The sequence below is a fragment of the Erpetoichthys calabaricus genome, chromosome 18, assembly GCF_900747795.2.
Source record: "Erpetoichthys calabaricus chromosome 18, fErpCal1.3, whole genome shotgun sequence".
NCBI lineage: Eukaryota > Metazoa > Chordata > Cladistia > Polypteriformes > Polypteridae > Erpetoichthys > Erpetoichthys calabaricus.
This window is the reverse complement of record NC_041411.2, coordinates 31,539,997-31,561,249: the sequence shown is the minus strand read 5'-3', so window position 1 is coordinate 31,561,249 and position 21,253 is coordinate 31,539,997. Positions and strand designations below refer to the sequence as shown.

The following is a 21,253-nucleotide window of genomic DNA, read 5'->3' as shown; positions in this document are numbered from 1 at the left end:
GAATGGGGTAACTGGTATTTCCAAATTGAGAATGGGCCCATGCCCACCACCAGTTCCAGGACTGGTGCCTGCCTTTGTGCCCAATATAAGAATTTGGATTAAGCAGATTGCAGAATGTACTGTATGTACAGTATGTCTGTAGTTTGCATGTGTGGTTTTCTGTTATTTTGAATAAATGTTCTTATGTATTTGTTGTTGTTTTGGCATATTTAAAACTTTTCATGGACTATTGTGTTTGTTGGGATGTGAAAGGACTATTTTATAGATTTGTCACTGATTTGTGTGTCAGCAGGGGCGTATGACATTGACTGAAGTTATTTGGGAATGCTTCATCTTTATATAGATCCTTCTAATTGCTTCAACACAATGTTCACATCTCTGTGCAGGTTTACATGCATTCATTTTGAATTGTATACATTTGTATGCCCATTGGTTGCATGTCTGTATAGATGGGATGTAATTCTGTTTGCTTTTTATGCATAATGTTTTAAAATTAAATGGCAACAAAAGTGAAGTTATGCTAATTGGTGCTACAACTCAGCTTAAGATAATGAACACCTTTTCAATCACTCTTGGTGAGGATATCATCAGACATTCTTCTTCTGCGTGGAAGTTTTGTGTCATTTTTGTCCCTCCCTCCTTTTCTTATTCTACCCACATAAAGCACATTAAGAAACTGTCTTACTTCTGCTTTCATATCCCGTGTCCCCTTTTTGGATGCTGAGGAACGTGTCCATGCTTTTATTGCATCCCACACTGACCATGGTAACTCTATACTGGCAAGATCTTTTAACACCGGTCCACTTGGTTCAAATAAGTGAACACATAAGGCCTATTGTACTTTGCCTTCACTGACTCCCTGAGTCTTACAGGGCTGAACATAAAGGTTTAAATGGCCTTGCACATTTAATGCTTTATGTGGATATTATTAGTTTCCAATGTTGTATATGCCCTGTTGTTCATTTTGAATTTTTGTGAAGCATTTAGAGCAGGGGTGGGCAAAGTCATTCCTGGAGGGCCGCAGTGGCTGCAGGTTTTTGTTCCAACCCAATTGCTTAATAAGAAGCACTTATTGCACTAGAAACACTTCTGCTTCATTTTAGTTATCTCCTTCATTAAGATTTTGAACTCTTATTGCTTATTTTAGTCTTAAACAGCTGCATTCTCGGTTTTTAATTGCTCCTTATTAGCAATAAGATGCAAATGACAAAAGAAACCAGCAGTTATCCATTTTTCTTGTTACCCTTTACACCTGTGTGCATTTATCGTGCACTATTTGGTTTAATTAAATACTTGGAAGGAAAGAGAAGAGAAAAAAGTGAAGGACTGAGAATTACTCATCTATTTTACACTTCAAAGTATTTGGATGATATCCTTAGAATGGAAAAAAAAAATCCAGGATATGAGAATGACTTGACATAGCAGAGGTAAAGCACTAACAAGCCATGAAATGTAATTATTGGCAAGGATTGCTTTCTAATTAAGCAGCTGGGTTGGAACAAAAACCCGCGGCCACTGCGGCCCTCCAGGAATGACTTTGCCCACCTCTGATTTAGAGCATGGTAAAAGTGCTGTATAAATAAAAGGTATTATTATTATTATAAATCTTTTCAAATATCACGTGGTTTGATGTATTTGTGCATCTTGGTGTATATGTAGAATTGCCTCTGTGTGCCTCTTGGCATGGAATGGGCACCTCCACGTATTCTCAAGCCCTCTCAATCAATTTCTGGAACCAGATCTGGAGACCACAGTGCATCTCAGGGCAATCACGCCCAATCTTAATCACTCATGCCAGGCTAATTTAAATTATCCAGTTCACATTTGATATTTTATGACTGAGTAGAAACAAACAGTCCACAAATGTGTGGAGAGAGCACGCAGACCCCCAACACTGACATTAAAGCTGCTGAGGTTCAAACCCTGCACCCTGGAATTGTGAGGTAACAGCCTCATGACCCTTTGTGGGTGACTTTATGACTTTGATTAGATGTCATTATATTTTTAAAGGCTCCCCCCCCCCTTTTGTTTTGCCTGCTTTCTCTTGGGGGAATATGGCTTTGACTAAATGTTCCTGTGTATTTTATTTTTTACAGAAATTTTAAAACGTTTTGGGTTGGGATAAGAGTCCACACGTAGCTGAGCTGGCATGTAAAATGTGCTTGTGTGTGTGTTGAGTCTAAACAGATGTGTTCGCCCATTTGTGTATGTCCTTGTGTCTGGCGGCTAGTGAATGAACATGTACAGTATATACAGTATATGATTTTATATAAATATTTTTCAACGCGTGTGCATGAGTCTGTACAGAATTTTTGATTGGATCTCAACGTATATGTCGACTAACTGTTATGAATCTCACGAAGTCCTTGTGGATTTGACTTTGTGGAGGTTTAGAAGCGTTATGGTTTGCTGTAGCTGCGAGTGCACACTATGTTCATGTGACCGTGTACAGATTTGTTTTCCCTGCTGGCTTCCTACAGATTTGTCTACACGCTGTGCATCGGCATCCGCAGCGTTGGTTTTGTGTAACTTCCTTTCGACCTGTTTGTGTGTTGATGTGTGGGTGTGTGCGTAGATGCTGGAGTCCAACTCCGGCTCGCACACTTCCACGTACACCTAGCTAGACGCAACTTGCGGCGCAGCCTGTCACAGCGCTCACGCACGCGCACACGCAGCGCTCCGCACCTCCGGCGCTCTGACCGGCAGGTCGGTTCCAATTGATCCTGGCCGACTGAGTGACAGCCGAAGCTTTGAAAGCGAAAACACCAACGTCATTTTGGATGGTGTCCTCTTCTTGTTCTACTCGCAAAACTGTGTTGCACACACACGAAAATATCAGCAACAAGAAGAGCGATAAAGAAATTGAACGGAATAAAGGGGCCGCCTGCAAGGAACATCTAAAGAGAAAGGGCTAACGGTCCCTGAGGGGATTTGACACATGCAAACAGCGAGCCTGGACTTGGAAGACGATCGCGCGGCACGAACCCCCCGTTTTGTGCTCCATGAGCGCATTTTCTGCGTTCATTGTGATCGAATCGAAAGAGTTGCGATGAAATCCATCTTGTAACGCGCAGCACCCGGATGTTGCGATAATGTTGGCCAAAAGTCTCCGAGACAGCTCTAGGAACCGCTGATCTCACTAGGATGGGGGAAGGCTGAAGGGAAATCTACCGTTTTGTTATTTTTTGTTTCTTTTCATTTAATTTTGTTTAATGAAGAAAGGAGGATGCAAGACCAAGAAGAGCAGAATGAAGGTAAAATACCCTGGCTGCGCGGCGCCTGGTACTCCGGAGCGGACAGCGCTCTGTCTCTCGGAGGATGCGATCAACATGGAAGCGCTTAATTGATGCATTTGTGTCTCTCTTGCCCTTAAGCGAATGCATTTTAATTTGCGGCATGTCGCTGGACGTGCGGATTTTCGCCTAACACGCAGGGAGGGGGCTGTTTAAGAAAGCAAAATGCGTTTATTCTGGCTTATTTGGCGGTGGCAGAGTCGTCGAGTATACCGGCGGTCAAAAGGTTGAATTTTGGAATAAGGTAGGATGTAGCTCAACTTGTCAAAGTTGTTGAACAGGCGCGTTAAAATATAACAAGGGCTTTCTGGGCAAGTCTGTCGGGCAAGGTGTCGTATCTTTATATGATGTTAATGTTGTGTGTATCCATGTGCGATTAGGATGTCATTTCTAGCCAACTGGCTGGACCTGTCTTTTTCACAAACTCGCTGTAGATTACTGTTTATACTGCTGACAGTAAAAATGTATAATTCCAAGTAACGGTTAGAAATGTTTCAGAGCAGTAACGATTACTTGATGTAGCCGGGAAATCTCCTAATTTTATTGCATTCATTCTGTTCGGTGACATCGCGTATCTGACATTGTTTTTGTGTAACATGAAATTTGAAATTGAAATAGGGTGTCGTTTGCGAGCATTTCCAAATTAAATCGAAAAATTAAATTGATAAACTCCGTCAAGAAAACAAAAAACAAAACAGGTGGCGATCACCTTTAAAGGCGCTACATGTGTGTCGCGACAGTCAACTGAGTAACGGATACACATTACGCGGATTCGAGTGCAAGCCTGGACTGACACCAAAAAACCGAGCAGCCTCCGGGCAGCTCTGTGTGAGAGCTGTCGGACAGTATAGCGCCGGTGCAGCAGACATTTGGGATTTGGAAGAAATTCTCTATATACGCGCAGAGAGAATAACATTGCCTATCCTGTCGGAACAATTCTACGAGAAAGGTCATTGCGTGTCCTCCATCCAAAGTCGTCGTGTCTGATGATCATGAGTGTGCGCGTGTGTGTATAATTTGTGCAAATGCTCTAAATGGATTTGCATTTTATCTTCAGACAGCAAACTGTAAAGTATATGACCTTTAAATCGGACGATGGGACTGTGCAAGGTTTTTGCGCTTTTTCGGTGCCGTTAAACATTTTTAATATAAGTCACCCCTACGTTTGTTTTAAAGAGCATGCGATGAATTATTTTTTAATAGTAATAATTTGTTCTGTTTATGTGTTTAATTTCTGGTCACGACAGTTTTCATTTTAACCGAGCAGACAGTTCAAGGACTTCTTTCTCTGATCGGACCAAGTGTGACTCACTTAACGGGGCTTATTCACGGTCAGCGCCGTTGCCTTTAACTCTTACACAAAGCAGCCAGTCACCTTTGCGTTCGAGTTTAAATGACAAGCGTTTTTCTGTTTTACATAAATGATCAAATATACGTTCTTTGTTATTAATATTTTAGCTATGGATTTTCTTTTCTGGCCCAACGAAGTAGAAATTATTTCTTTCTATGGATAGACATGGCACTTTATTGATCCTCGATACCCATTCAATGCCCTTATAGTTGCCTTCCTTTATATCATGATTATTATTGTGTCATGCTGTTCATTTTTGAATCTACTTGACTCCAGTGGGGCTTTTCAACCCTAATCTCCAAACACTCATGTGCCAGTTGGTTTTCCTCCACTTTCTAATCAAGACCAATTGTAGCTTTTCAAGTGGGGCCTCTTTTTAATCAGGAGATGTCTTTTTTTTTGCTCCTGGGCATTGTCAGAACTTCCAAATGGTACAGGCTTGATTTAAATATATTATTATGTCAGAAATGTGAATGTTTTTCAAAAAAGAAAACAAGTACATCTTCTGAAATTGTTTATGGTTTTTGCTTTTTTTTAAGTACTCCTGGATGATGAGCTTGGATGTGCACATGTTAATGATAGAAGTGGTAAGGCCTCTGAAGGATGCACCGTTAATCAAATCTTTGTCTTCTCATTCTTTTACTGCTCTTTCAGAGTAATTAAGAGGCAAAATTTAAACAATCAATTAAATAAAGAGGAAGCAGAATTTTTTTTTAAAAATGGACCCATTTGTTTTAGCTAATGACAGCACGGCAGTCTGCATTTCTTATATTTCTCTGTTTTTTTGACTTTTCAGAATGATTGCTAAGACATCTGATTAAACAGGGACTACAAATGAGAAAGACTGCCCTGTGGCTAGTAAGCTGGTTGAAATAAAAAAAAAAAGCAAAATCCAACAGAGTCCTTGAGTACTATAGGGTTGTAAAATGTAGTTGGATTGAAAGCTATTCGTGCAGCAATAGGCAAGAGTGAAGGGTTTATCTTGGAAAGGATGCCAGTCCTTCACTAGGCACACTAAAGCACACACCTGCATGCAAACATACTCACACTGTGCCAGTTCATTCAACAGTATCTCTGTCATCTGTGCAAGACACGGGGAGAATAGGTAACCTCACATAAGAACAGATGCCATGAGGTGGCAGTGCTACTTCTTGTTTCAGTATGGAGTCCTTTTGGAAGAGCATATCTCATGGCCTCACACCCAACTGCATGAACACCTAACACATATGTGTCACACCATATATTTTGAGAAAGAAAAAATACTTATTTGGGTGTTTAATTAATGTTGTTTGAAAGGCATAGTTTATCAGTCACGATATATTAAGAAAAAGACTAGAGGAATGTATGCTGGGGCCGATTTGAAGTGGCCTTGGTCTTTTTCAGTTCAGCCTTTTAAAAGCATGCAGTGAAGGTAAGCATGGCACTTACGGTAAATTGTGCAAATTGCTTTTATATTTATTTATTTATTTTAGAATATTGTGTATTGGTAAAATGCCCACTTTAGCAGCTGTATTTCTATAAATTAACATGTGTATCTTTACAACTTATTATAGATAGATAGATAGATAGATAGATAGATAGATAGATAGATAGATAGATAGATAGATAGATAGATAGATATCTCTCAATTATAAAAAATAATCTCAAAATGAGACTATTGCCAAGAGATTTTTTCAAGTCCCGCCCTCCTCTCAACCATTTCCAGTTAACAGCCCATGCCCACAGTCCTCTCACCCCTTGTTCATGTGAATGCTTCTGTCAGACACAGGTCCTGCACTCTCAGCTCTTATAAATTTTTACGTTTTCCTCACTTTAAGTTCCCAATAAAAAAAAAAACTTATTATGTCCAAATCTTAATGAAGAATTTCATCCCGAAGGGTTATCAACAGAAGAAATGAGTACACGGGCAATCCTAGCACAGAGAAACGATGAAGTCAAACAAAGTAACGCAAAAATTGTCCATCGGTTACACGGCAAATTGGTTAAATGCGTATCAATAGACTGTGCTGAAACAGTTGGTGACCATGATGCGGAAGATGTAAACATCAACTTACAATATCTTGTAGAACAGTTGTTCTCAAACTCGGTCCTGGGGACCCACTGTAGCTGCAGGTTTTTGTTCCAACCAGATTCACAATCTGTGATAATAATCGATAACAACTGATCTCATTTAATTAGCTGGTCTTTTTTACTCTTCTCTTATTCTGCATTCAAAAAAACACAACAGTATGGCTTTTACATTTAGAAATATTTCTATTTTTTTCTAAAGCTATAAATGTTTAGCGCTCTTTTGTTGTTTTCCTATTATCTTCCCCTTTTCCTGTGTAGTTTGCTCTCTTCATTTAACCCTAATAGAGACACCAGAATAGCAGACACCCAGGATGATGAAAGCTGCAACGACTTCAGTGTCAGACCTGTTAATTAGTAAATAATCAATTGAATAACCAGACTACCTGGAAAAGCAGAATGAAAATTAAGTTAAAAAACCATTAGTGACTTTTAAAAAACTGCATATTCCCCATATAACTGCTTATTACGTTTTACTAAAAATCTACCAAGCTTAGTTTGTAATTTCTACATTGACTGAACAAGGCAAAACACAGAAACTGGGCAATAACAACTCACTTAATTAGGCTAAGAGTCCAATGAAAAAAGGAAGTAGGTTGGAACAAAAACCTGCAGCCACAGTGGGTCCCCAGGACCGAGTTTGGGAACCACTGTTGTAGAATATCTACAACCGTTAACACCGTCTGGTCTTCAACCACCCCGAATTACTGTTGAAAGAAGGAGATCTTGATATGCCATTCGTATTAAAACGTTTACAGTTTCCCATTTGAATAGCTTTTGCAAAGACAATTAACAAATCAGAGAGACAAACATTCGAAAAAGTCAGTTTATTTATTAGAGAGAAAGAAACGAAATTCACTCACGGGCAGTTATTCGTTGCATTGTCATGATGTAAGTCCAAACTCAGAATCAAAATTCAATGCGATATTGATGAAAATTTATTTAAAAAAATTGTTTTTACTGAAGTTTTACAGTAAAAGTGTAAGTTTAAAAAATATTTGCGTGTTAATTTTAAAGCCAAACAGAACAAAATTGTATAACGCAACAAATATCTCTAACTCAACATGAAACATAATTTACTTTCAAATTATTATGTTTTGCCATTTTTTACTATGGTTAATTACTCGCTATAATGTAAAACAGTTACTTCTGTTATGTATATGTAACAATTCCCATGAAAATAACAATCTGTTTAAATTGTACATCCGCATCCCCATACACGAGTGGCTGAACTACAAAGGCCCTGGGGTTTTCAAGCGAAGTGAGCAAGGGGCAAAGCCCCCTTGTGTGTGTGTATATATACTGTATATATATTGTGGAGTTTACATGTTCTCCCTGTGTCTGCATGGGTTTCTTCCAGGTGCTCCGGTTTCCTCCCACAGTCCAAAGACATGCAGGTTAGGTGGATTGGCGATTCTAAATTGGCCCTAGTGTGTGCTTCGTGTGTGGGTGTGGGTGTCCTGCGGTGGGTTGGTGCCCTGCCTGGGATTGGTTCCTGCCTTGCACCCTATGCTGGCTGGGATAGGCTCCAGCATGACCCTGTGTTACAATTCAGCGGGTTGGAAAATGGATGGATATACATATTGTGATGAAAACACAAACAACAAAGATAAAGGTTTGGAGAGTCTACCCCATATACTGTGGCAACAAGCAAAATAGTGAGTGATCATATAAGACCGAATCAGAATACAGATTGATTAACAGAATGAATGCTTAGGTTTTTATAGGTGGAGGACAGGAAGGGGAGGGCTCTCAGGTGGAAATGAGGTCTGCAGGAAGTGGGTGTTGTCTTAACTGTTTTTTCCTTCTGGTGGTCTGTGGAAGAGGTTGGAAAGGCATTAGTACCATTCATCAACCCCTGCCTCTGCATTTTACCCCCAGTTAGGCCCTTAGACTGCCCCCATGCATACGTATATACAGTATGTATATTAATGCTATTTGACAAATGAAGTGTTGCATAGTTTATCAAGTGTGTTGTAGCAAAGCTCGTGTTTAAAGGGGCCAAAGAGTATAAAATAAAAGTGATTAGTTTTCTCACAGATTGCACTATCTACTTATGAATTTGAAAGAATCAGCAAAGAGCTTCTAATTAACTTAGCACAGACAAGATCAATACATATGTAATTATGTGATTTTTGACAGCTGTAGCATGTGGCAGAATAATCTTCTTTGATTTGGGATTTGTTGTTTTTTTTCGCTTTTTGACGTCAGTCTGATTTTTAGTTTACAACTGAAAATGAATTGCAATGTCATCATGCTTGTTCAATTTAGAAGTGAATTGTGCTGAGGTTATTTGGTACAAAGGAATTCAAAGTGTTAGGATAGAAAGACATGGTACTGAAGAAAGCACACTCACTCACAGAGGTTTCTTCACTTTGTGCTGCCACTGAGGACTCCTTTAACGTAGTGTCTAACAGATAATGTTTGACAAATCTCCTCATGTCATGTCTTTTCTTATGAAGGCTTCTGAAGTAACTCCCAAGTGGGAATACAAAACCTGGAGCTATTGTTTGGGGTATTTAGATGTTTTCTTTAATGGAAACATGTATTGTATATTGTTCTCTGCCGTTTTGTTTTATTTACTCTAACTGCACAACCATCTAACCTTTTAAAGCATCTTTAATCACCTCCAGTCTCTTTCATCGTTTTAGCAGGCAAATCTTAAGATGCAAGTAGAAATGTAGAGTTCCATCAAGTGTAATCGAATATTCACTTTGTAGGAGAAGCTGGTATTTTATGACAATAATAAGATCACAGAATGCTATGTAGTACATTTACATTTGTTTGGCTAAATTTATGCTGATGGACCCAAGCATAATGAAGACCTTTATCAGGGTTAGTAGTAGACTAAACCTGCAACCTTGACGTGGTAATCTTGTTCCACCAGAACTCTGCACAAAAACAAAATCTGCTTTAGGCAGGAGTATACTGTACGCTATTTAGGTTCCAAACTCCAGATAAGTATGATATTGTCATTGTATAGTTTCTTTGACAGTGTGCATTCTGTGGTTTTATGACAGATGTTGCATATTGATTGAGTTTAACCATTCGCAGTAATTGTTGGCAGATAATTATGGACTCATTTATTTTCCTGATGCACAGCATTGTGCACATGAAATATGTCAACTTGTCGTCTATTTTCAGTTATATTTATTGCATTATTTTCATGAGCAGCAAGTAATAACTGGTGGTGTCATGGAGACAGTTGTGACATTTTGAGTCTTTGTCATTCTATACATTGTTATTCTCTTCAGGAGTCCTTTTAAACACTGTGCAGATTTTTGTACCATTCTTTCTTCTGTGTCTGGAACTCTGGTGTGCCAACAATGCCATATATCTAAGGAGTAGACTTTTAACTTAATACATAATAGTTGGAGCCTGGATGAGCCACTACATTATCATCTGTAAAAGTAGTTCTCAGTTTAATATGGTTGCTGCAAGTCCAGTTACAGTTGGATTTGACTAAAATGAACTTTCACAAGGCTACCGGCATTGCCAGCAAAAGTTGTACATATATTCATATTTTTACATTAACTCTCCTTAGTTCTAACAATTTGTACATAAAAAAGCAATTATATTTTGGATTAAATTAATTAAATTTCTTTCAAGTACCAAATACAATTATGTTTTCGATCAAGTCAAGTCAAGTTGGGGAGCATGCATTGGTACTGTGCATGCTACCCCCCAGGCAGACACTCAGTCCAGTCCCACCCTCTGGAAATGACCATCTATCTGCCGCAGCCAGGTGTTACGTGGGCAACCCCTTGGCCTGGTCAAACCACTCAGGTCCTCAACAGTGAGGATCCTAGGAGCTGAATCACCCTTGGGGAATCGCTCCACATGGCCGTAGTGCTGTAACTGACTCTACCTCACAATGCAGGTAATGTGCCTCATTCGTGACTCCACGAGCAACCGCTCATTTAACACAAAGTCAAACTAATGGTACCCATGGATTTTCCGGAGAGACACAGTAGTTTTCAATATCGAATTTATATTCTTTCATACATCCTATGGCTGGTATAAGTGTACTCCAGGTTAAGAAGCTCGAATCTGCACATTGGCAAAACACCCAGCATTCTCTCTGATTTTGATGGTAGTGTGATGTTCCTTCTGCTTCCCAAAGTTTATGAATAAATCTGTAGTTTAACTTAGGAGATGTTTTTTTCCTGGCACTACGGCGTCCAATAGCAAATCTCTTCTTTCTGTTTCGTGATTGTTCTTTATCAGGCCTCTAATGATGGTGTCATCAATCAGTTTAACGATGTTGAGCAACATAGTCAAAGGTGAACAAGAGGTGATACTGTCAGTCTGTGCTTGCTGGGGTCTGCCAGTTGTTAGTTCAAAATCCACTTGCAGAGGGTGGCACTAAGTCTATAGCCTGTGATGTTTACTAATGCATTAAGTGCTGAATTCTATTCGGTAAACAGGACTTTGGTATACCAGTCTTGCAAGTAATGTGGCATCCTCTGTGGACTGGTTTAAGCAATATGCAGACTGGAAGTGGTCCAAATGATGTGGAATATTCCTTTTAATATGTTTCCGCAACTGTCACTCAAAGTATTTCATTTCACCATGATGGCAGAGAGAGCCACCAATCTCTTGTTATCGAGTCACTCCAGTTCTGTGTTCTTCAGCACTGGGAAAATTGTTGTTTTTTTGAAGTAGGTGGGAATCACAGATTCTTTCAGTGAGATGTTAAAGGTGTACGTGAGAATACTAATTTCCTGGTTGCCACAGGTTTTTCAAATGTTCTTTAAAATTCCATCTGGACCAGATGTTTCATGGGGGATGACTTTAATTTTAAATTCTCCTTTTGTGATTTATTGCACCATAGAAGGATAAATCATGCAGTACTGTAGGCAATGGCACAGGAGACCTTTTATTATTGCAATCAAGGGTCAGACCCAGAGTTGAAAGAGGTTGTACACATTTGTCAGGAACAGACCAGGGTCAGTAGCCTGAAAAATTAATCCTAGCATAATGCTGAAAATCTAAGTCACTGCATAGGTTGGTTTGACTGGTTACTGCACAAAATGTTTTTTGCATTCATAACCTTGGATGTTATTGTTAGTGCTCTGCTGTCTTAAATAGAGCATCTTTCAGCTGACACGTGGTAACAAAGGGGCACCATTACAAAGCAAAATGGCTTCAGCCATAACAAAACAATACTCCTACAGTTGAAAATCGACAAGTGGTGGAGTAAAAATGTTTAAAAAGTAGAAACAGAAATTTATTATAGCTACAAAATCAAAATATAATGTATAAATGTGTAAAAAATGTTCCAAAACCCCCAAATCATAACAGCAATCAAGGAAGGTATAGAAAGTATAAGTTAATCCAGGAGTTAAATTGTGCATATATTTGATTAGTCTTAAGTATGTAAATCTGTAAACATTATTAAACTCTGTCTCCATTTACATCACAACTGCTGCTTTACTTCCTTCCATCTTATATAGTACCTACATCAACATTTATCAACTTTAGATGCTTTCGTAAGATGGCACTTGCATTTTCTGTACGTTTTGATATCTCTGACCTGAAATGAATTGCTGTGAGCCTTCAGAAAATGTCTAGGGTGATCTTAGGAAGTAATATTGATTCTTTTCAGATTTGTCCCAACATCCATGGCCCTTGGAGTATCAAGTGTGTCAGACAGCAGCCGAATGGAGAGTTCAGCACAAAGTCTGTTGATCCTGCTATTCAGTTCCGGTACAAAAAGTATTGAACTGCCGGTACTGTACCATTTTAAAAACTGGGATTTTTGGTTCCTGTCCTGTCTGCAATTCTACTGGCTTAGACTCCATCTGTCATGCACAGGTTCACGTAATTGTTTTTTTTTTTTTACTATGTCATATTTGTAGATTTGTATAGTATTTTGTGTTTATCGTTGAATAGTGTACATTTCATGGGAAATTAAAGTAAGTGCAGGATAGTGGAGCAGTGGTTAGCACTGCTGCCGCACTGATCCTGCATCCTGGGTTCAGATCCTGTGCACAGTTGTCATTTGTGTGGAGTTTGCACATTGTTCCGTGTCTGCGTGGATTTTTTTTTGGGTCTTTTGGTTTTCTTCTCCACCATAAAGACGTGTCCAAGGTTGGTTCCTGTCTTGCACATAGTTATGTCAGGATAAGCTACAGCATTCTGTAGACTTTAGAATGTTATAGATGAAAATAACTTCTATAATGAATACAGGAATGTATGGACTAATGGAAGATCTGAACGGAATAGAATTATTGCATGGGAAGCTTTTCAAAAAATGATACAATAAAAAGAGGCTTTTGCCTAGAGTCAATCTTAAAGTGGAAGATAAATTTTAAGTACACTAAGTGTTCATCGGGCCTTTGAGCCTGTTGCTGCACAAGCAAAATGTGCCCACACGCTCTTATCTGCTTTCTTATCCCATGTGTCACTGCTAATGTATACACAATTTTTTCATTTGGCTCATTGGCTTTTGCAATGGCACATAGCCAGACATAGCCCCTTAAACTCGTTAAAAAGAATCCTGGCACTACAGGCTGTTGTATTTAATGTAAAATTGGAAAAGATGACAAACTTGACATTGCTTATTATAAACGTTTATTTCAGTTTTTTAATGGCTGGGTAGTTAAATATCTCAGTAATGTTGTAGTGAAAAATTACAAGCCAGCCACATCACGAAACCCAGGGGCTAATGGTCATGGGTCTTGTCATTTCCTGGCAGTAATTTGTTATTTACAACTTGAGTACCCTTTGTTTAACAGAGATTTGTTTACAGAAGCAGAACCTACGTGTTTTATGTAAATACAGTGAAATATCAAATGCCTATTTGTTGTTTCACAGAGCACATGTTGTCATTCCCAATGCAGCACTCATTCACCGTTTGCTAGCGAGTACTTTATTAAAGAAGGAAAATCAGAACCAATAAGTATGACATAATTTGAACCTCAGTTATCAGATTTAGGCCTGATCTCCACTTGGCTAGTTACGTATTTTTATGAGTGTGCATGCATTTGTATATGGTTAGCTGAGGGAGAGTAAAAGGACTATGTGCCTGTCTCTGCCATTTTCTCTGACTGTATTTTTAACTTTTTACATATCATACATTTCATTAATAAATTACTTATACTGCCAGATAGGAAGCATGCCTTGCAGTGTGGTGTCGTGGTTAAGGCTTTGGACTTCAAACCCTGAGGTTGTGGGTTCAGATCCCACTATTAACACTGGGTGACCCTGAGCAAGTCACTTCACTTGCCTGTGCTCCAATAGCAAAACCAAAAAGAAATGTAAGCAACTCTATCCTAAATTATGTGCATTGTCTTCAATAGGGCAAAAGGCATCAAGTAAATGTAAACATTATAAAATTAGTATTTTTTAAAACACAGTTTCATTTGCAGTGCAGTTTTATGATGAGTGTTTACAGTACTTTTGAGGTTTGATATTTATAGAGTTACAATAAAATTTCACCTTCAGTAGCCTTGAAAGAAAAATAAGCAAAGCATTGCAAAGCCTAATTTACATTTTTTATAGCACACTGATTGAATATTTTTTCATTTTAAAATTTGTATTACACATAGTTTCCTATATGTTTTAAATCAAAAGACTGTAATAATGCAGCAAATTAAAATACTGAGAAATTCCCAAATAACATAAAGCATATGTGAAAATGTAGACTTACTAGATCTTAACATACATTTTAAAGAAAGAAAGAAAGGGAAGTGTGTACATGAGTGATAAAAGCCTGCACATAAATTAAAGACTTTTTAAAACGCAATTATGGGTGCATTGTTATACTGTTTCAGTAGATTATTGCCAACTTTCAATTTCAATATCGCACAGTTTGTTTTGAATTAAGATACTGAAACTTTGGTGAGAGAAGAGAGAAGAATGGAAGCACCTAAAGTGTTAGTTCGGGAAGGTGAACAAGGAGAGTGTAAGAGGGAAATTTTCTGAAATATTGTTAGCAAGTTCAAGTGAGTTTTTAGAGACATCCGAGATCAAGAGCAAGTCAGAAGCAATGAAGAATGTCAAGCTGGAAATGTGGCCGATGGACTGCAGGGCCTCTAAAACACAAGGTGAGGTGGTGCTTGTCAAGCTAGTGATTTCTAATAAGATATCATGACAGATCTGCTCCTTCTCTTCCACACTTTTCCTTGTGGTTAGTTCTTAACTCCATACATGGATTCAAATGACTTGTTCAGGCACTGAGAGCTGAAAAGTGCTGGTAGCATAGATTAAAAAAGACCTGTAGTTGAGTCGCAAGGAAAAGAGAAGATTAACTTAGGATGAACAGAAGTGAGTGCAAAATCAAGAATGATGAAAAAAATTAAGTAAGATGTTGGAAACAAAATCAATAAAAACTACAATATTACAAGCCAGTTTACCTTGGGGTCTTGCAGTTTAAGATCTCATGAAGCTTTAACAGCTCCAATAAATTCCAGGACTTCATTTCTAAGCTGTAGTATTTGTTTGAAATGATGATTTGTCCAAACAGAGTTGGGAGTTAAATAACTATGATGACGAAACATCATCGTTTTTATGAGAATATTAAAAGAGTAGTCAGTAAACAGTCGTAGGTCATTGCATATAAATCAGAAACCCAAACCAAATTGTTAACCAAAATGTAGAAACAAAGTAATATTCAAAGTGGAACCCACACAAGATTCAAACTCTTCTTTGTTAGTTTTGTAGTAGACAAAGAGGGAAATCTTAGGCCTTTACAGATTACATCATTACTAATTTATTTCTTACTAGCCATGTTACACGTTGAAGATGGATAACAGAATAAATTTACAATTATTTGATATCTTTTGCCCTACATCTACCTTCAGTGTTCCTTGTATGCCTTTCCTCCATATCCGGGGGTGTGTCTGAACCCCTCTTGCCCAGCTCACCCTCTTTCAACCGTGTTCCCATATAGCCTGCTTCTTAGACTCTGTCATTTTGAGGTGCCTTACTTATATCCTATCTGCTTTTAGTCTTCCAGTAATGGTGGACGGGCCCCCATTGCCGGCTGTAAAAACATCATTTGTGTTCTTGAGAATGCTTCCCATCTTTAAAGACCACTCTCCATGTGCCTGCTACAACTTTTCTCCTCCTCTTGTGCCTCAGACTCTCTTGCCCAGCACTTACTCTGTCGATTGAGTCACCAAAGCCAAACTGACCAATCAGATTGCTCGGAAGGACCGCCCACACACAGGCACATGCACACACGTATGCACAATGCACACAGAGTAGCATTTTCTTATATAGTATATAAGAGAACATAATAAAATTATTTAACTGTGTTTTTACTACATAAGTTTTATTAGTGAGTTCATAGGTTCCCTTAGAGATGTCGCACCAATAAACAACTTCATATTAGCAGCTATAAGTAAATCATTTGAAGAGTGCCATTATACAACAAAAAAGGAAAACATGACAATTTCAATTGAGTTACAATAAAAGTATGCACACAACAAAGACCCATCCAAAAATGAAACTCAAGCACATTTCCTACCTTCTTAGAAAAAGTAGGAGTTTAGAAACTATTGTTCACTTGGTATTGAAAGTTAAATTCTTGAAAAGGATAACACAGTCAAATGGGTTTGGGAACTTCCTTGTTTCTGTTACACTTACGTCAAGATCAAAACTGTAGTTTCAGTTCAGAAAGGGCGTCTTCTGCAAAGCTGCATGGAAATGGCAGCCCTGCTTCCTGCACGAACTTTTCACAATACAAAAAGTATATGAAGAAACTCCTCATCAAGTAGGGTGCTTGAAGAAATAGCTTTTGCAAAAGAGCTTTCACCATGATGTAAATTTCACAGATAAATGAAGTTTTGTCTCGCATTCTGACTGAATTCATTAAGGTGCATGGTTAAACCTACAAAAACGTCCTGCGAGATGAGACTTTGTGCCAAGAGATTTAACCACGCCCGGGGGCGGAAATAAAAGACAAAGAGTAGATGACAAAGTAGAACGTCGTAAAGAATTTGAAAACGTTGGCGTGATAGACATGCAGAGCAGGTTAGAGATAATGAAAGTACTAAAATTCGAAAGTCTCAAAAAAATCATAGTAAAGATCGCATTAGCACAAACAAATGGAAATTATTACTCAGTGAAATAACGGAACAACAAAAAGAGATTGAATATATTGTTCAGATTTACACTTTAAATCGGAGAGACTTGTAAATCATCTAATTCGTGTTGCCATCAGGGAAAAGTAGTGTTTCTTCCCAATGAAGAGGCGTATCCTTGAGATTTAAAAGATTTGTTATTTAGTGAAATTGAAATCCACATATGGGAGCGGCACAGATGCAAAGTGGCTGGCACATACTGCAGGCCCGGGGGGGAGTTGACGAGCAAAGCGAGCAGGGGGCAAAGCCCCCTAGTTTTTATTTAAGAAAATGTCAAAGTTAGTTCTACACTGAAACAATCGTGATACACCTTTCCCATAACTTAGCCATTTAACAGAAGCGTGGTAAGTCAAGTCAGCGTATTCTACCAGAAATTCACAGAATCAACGATAGCTGAATCCATGAAAGCGAATGATGTTTACTGTTAAAGCTAAAGGTTTCATGAAATATGACAGATTTAGATATTTTCCACATAGTGTCTTCTGATGAATAATTCAGTGAAGAACCATGAGTGTTGAAAAGTTTTGACAGCTTTGTAAATGTCCCCAACTAAACCTTTTCCTGTATCACACATTTTTTGCCACTATCTGCTGTAATGCTCTTCAAACCATTTCCATTCAAGGTTGTACTGCAAATGTTGTTTCCTGTGCTTGTGCCCCTACATACTATGCACAGTAGCTAGTTCTTTAGTTGCCTCCAAACTAATATTGACACCATGAATAAAAAATACGAACTGTGAAGTGTTGGACACATTCATTGCGTGGAGGAATAGCAGGCTTTTTTGACCATGCTTTTCAGCTGAGACACAACATTGCTTCTCGTGTATTCAACTGTATGAGCAGCTGTGTTTGCTAAAAGGCTGAGTCTTTAATAAGTCTGCTTTTTTAAGCTCATTTCTTCAGTCGGATTCGTCTCAATGTAGCTTTCCCATGCACCAAGTATTTAATTTGGAAATGTTATATTCATTTAGCACTGCAATAGTCTTGTTTTATATTAAGCAAAATTCTTTGTTGCTGATTCAATAATAAAGTAGTTCACACTCAACTGTTATTCTTGTGATATAATTAGAAATATTATTGAACTTGTTTATTAAATAAACAGCTGCATTCATTGGCACACACTGAAATACATGGGGCAGGCGTGGAAAGAAACACGCTGCTTCAGGGCACTGGTATCGATAACTGAGGTGACGCAATGTTATCTCAAGGAGTGAAACAGGCAACAATAATACATATCTGTTCCATTAACTAGAAAACCATATCTCACCAATGCATGCTTCAATTTGGTTATGTTTTATTTTTATATTATTAATAAACTAGCTGAGTTACCCATGTATGACAAACAGATTACTATGTTAAAACTGTAGAAGAATGAACAGTATCTGATTTTATTTTGTAGCCACTTGTACGTGAGATGTTCCGCCGGTGGGACACCAGCGTATTTCAAAGCTGTTTGTGTTCATTGCAGTAAACCTGGAAGTCAATCAAAAACAATAATGGGATTTTTACATACCCGAGGGTATCTTATTTCAAATAAATCATAAGGTTCCATGTTGTCTGCTTTTTCATTATTAAAATATGCAATTTGCATAAGTACATGTTGAGGCAAGCAGCATGTCACAGCTGAGTGAATCTTCTTTTATCAAAGATCCCAACTACGTTGAGCCACATACAGTTAATGCTCATTACCATTGAATAGCTGAGGTTCAGGGCAATCCAGTGAGGTGTAGTTGTCTATGCTTGGTCAGTCATATTACATACCATTGCTGTGCATGAAAGGCAGGAAATATGTGACATGTGTGACAGCTTATCTTTACGCACTTTTATGCAGAAAGCTTCTGTGAGACTGCATGTGCAGTTTTTGATTGATGTTCAATAAGACTTGAAGTTGATACTAGGGAAATTATTCTTTTTCAAAAAGGAAAACAGACGATTGAGGAAGTCCTAGAAAAGTTACAAATGCTAGTGATATGGAACATAGTTTTGACTCTTATTGACAACACGTTTGCTGAACAACTAAATGCTATGCTTGATTTGTAAGAACTGCTTATAGTATACTGTAAATTTGAAACGTTGTGGCATCGAGTTTTACATTGCTTGTCACGGATTCAATTACCATGTCTAGATGTGTCTGCTGCTCATTGTGTCTATGTTAGTTTTCTAAGACAGTTACAACTTAGAGTACTGGCAATGTTTCTTAGTGTACTGCTGAAGTACGGTTGCACTGTATTTGCTCAGATTGTCACATGAGGACCCACCATTTTGATTGAAAGTTACTGAATCATACTTGTCAAACTTTCACAGGGGATCACTTTCTATCAAATGTATTTGTATTGTATTACCCATGCCACAAAGCTGCTCATAGTTTCAGGTGGGGGACCCCTTCTCCCCTGAGTTAAATGTCACTGAATCACATTACGCAAACCTCCACGGCAGACCACTCTTTGATCGAATGTCACTGAATCATACTGCACTGCACAACACCACATTCACTTGGGGAACCCCCTCCTCTTCTCCCACTTCGATTGAATGTCACCTTTATACCGAAAATGTTTTAATATTTACAGAAATATTAAAAATAAATTGAAATAATAAATATACTGTTATTTATGTAAAAATCATCTGGAGCGAGTAAACGTCAGATGTTAAGTGATTAGTTCTTTAGAAACAACTTCTTTTTGTTGTATCTCATGGAGCGTATATAAGCAAAGTCTTGTTTGAAGTCACTCAAGCAACATAAAGCTGCACATGAGAGAAGCATTCTGTAATTAATCAATGCCTGCAATTTTCAGTGCCTGACCTTGTGATATGTTTATATTCATTGCAAAGAAGACATAAATAAAAAATTGCAGACGGTTAAAAGAGAATGGAAAATTATTGGTATTCTTGGAATGAACACAATTTGGCCTGTTCCATCACCTGTCCAAATTTCAGCCACTATTATGTGGCTGCGAAGAGCTAAAACATTCAATATATGATTTCAAATGTTTCACTGTTCTTGGCTTTCAGAATCTCACATTAAACAATTTGTTCTGGTATCCCCAGATCTTGGCTGTAGATTAGTTTTCTCTCAAGAAAGCATATTATTTGAAAATGAAGAAAAAAAGGAAATATAAGTAGCAAAACATACTGACTTTATTCCATAGAACGTGAATGACTAGATCCAACAGGGTGTAAACTCAACGAAAATGTTTAACTTTGGCTTTGTCAAAATTATTATTTTTTTGCTTAATCACTGTTTTGGTTAAAAGAAAACTTCTGTGTGTTAGTGACAAGACACAAACTAAGCTCTGCTTTGGAAATTGATGTTGTACTACACAATTGCAAGACTTTCCCTTGTCACTACATTTTTTATAATGGTGGCACAATGCAGTCGCAAGTCGTGATTAGCAGCAGGTGCCATTGCCATCAGCAATGTGTTGGAGCCAGTGAAACATAGTACATGAAATGGCAGCATCCAAAACATTAACAAATTGCAGATAAGCTAACATTACAAAAGTAACAACAATATTAATAGCAATGATAATTTAAAAAAAAATGTAAAAAATTATTTAGGATAATACAATGAGTAAAATTATAAAACAGTAAAAACAAAATCTACACTATTTACCCATCAGTGAAAACTGCCTTGGCTGTAAATTTATCATTTGTGTTATTTAGAGACCTTTACTCCATTTCCACACCACCTTCAATAAGTAATTTAAGCATGTTGGTATTAAACAGTGGCTAAATATAAACTTTAATACCTAAAACACTATTTTTTGTTGTAGATGTACTTTGAAGTAAAGTTTTGCAGCTTTTGAATTATAAATAGTACGTTGATTTTACGTAGACATACGTCAAAAGTGTTGGTTTACTATTTTCATCGTCTATCATCCATCACTTATCAAACAGGTCTAATCCAGTCCAGGACCACAGGAGCCAGAATCCAGGTGTAATGGTGGAACCAGCCAACCACCAGACCACTTTCTTTGTGTTAACATCCAATTGTTTCCTATCCAGCACTCTATCCACACTGAAGGGCACCACAATTTGGCAGAAAAATAAAATGTGTTAGGCTGTCGATTGCATCAGTGTTTTTCCAAACCTTATCTTTTTTATTCATGGAGGGAATTTCTGATTTGGCAGATTGCAGTTCTGCTGCTTGTCGCTGCCATTTCGGCTACTAAATATTGAGATGCTGTATGGAAACTGTAGGAGATTTCCTGTGCTTCATCTGTCAACCTGAAAATCTTCAAGTTTAAATTAGTGAATTCACCTCACCAAATTTATATCCTTTGTGTGTTTTCAATTGCAATTTCTGTTCTTCCTCATCTAATAAGTTTTGAAGTTCAGAGAACAGAGGGAGAGCCTTGAGTAAAGAACATGAATCATGCTGTTCTGATTTTGGGGTTTTGAACAGATTCAATTTTTTCATTTTGTTTTTATGTGTAAACGTATTTAGAGATATAA

General features: G+C 37.9%; 1 protein-coding gene across 1 annotated transcript in view; it reads left to right on the top strand.

Annotated features, from left to right (window-relative positions):
* Nucleotides 1-2,687: 2,687 nt before the first annotated feature.
* The window catches only part of cacna1db (calcium channel, voltage-dependent, L type, alpha 1D subunit, b), a 325,356-nt gene continuing 306,790 nt past the window's right edge, over nt 2,688-21,253 (top strand). The window contains exon 1 of the mRNA XM_051921058.1: nt 2,688-3,254. Coding sequence (XP_051777018.1) covers nt 3,227-3,254 — 28 coding nt within the window. The 5' untranslated portion in view covers nt 2,688-3,226. The remainder of the gene's footprint in view (nt 3,255-21,253) is intronic.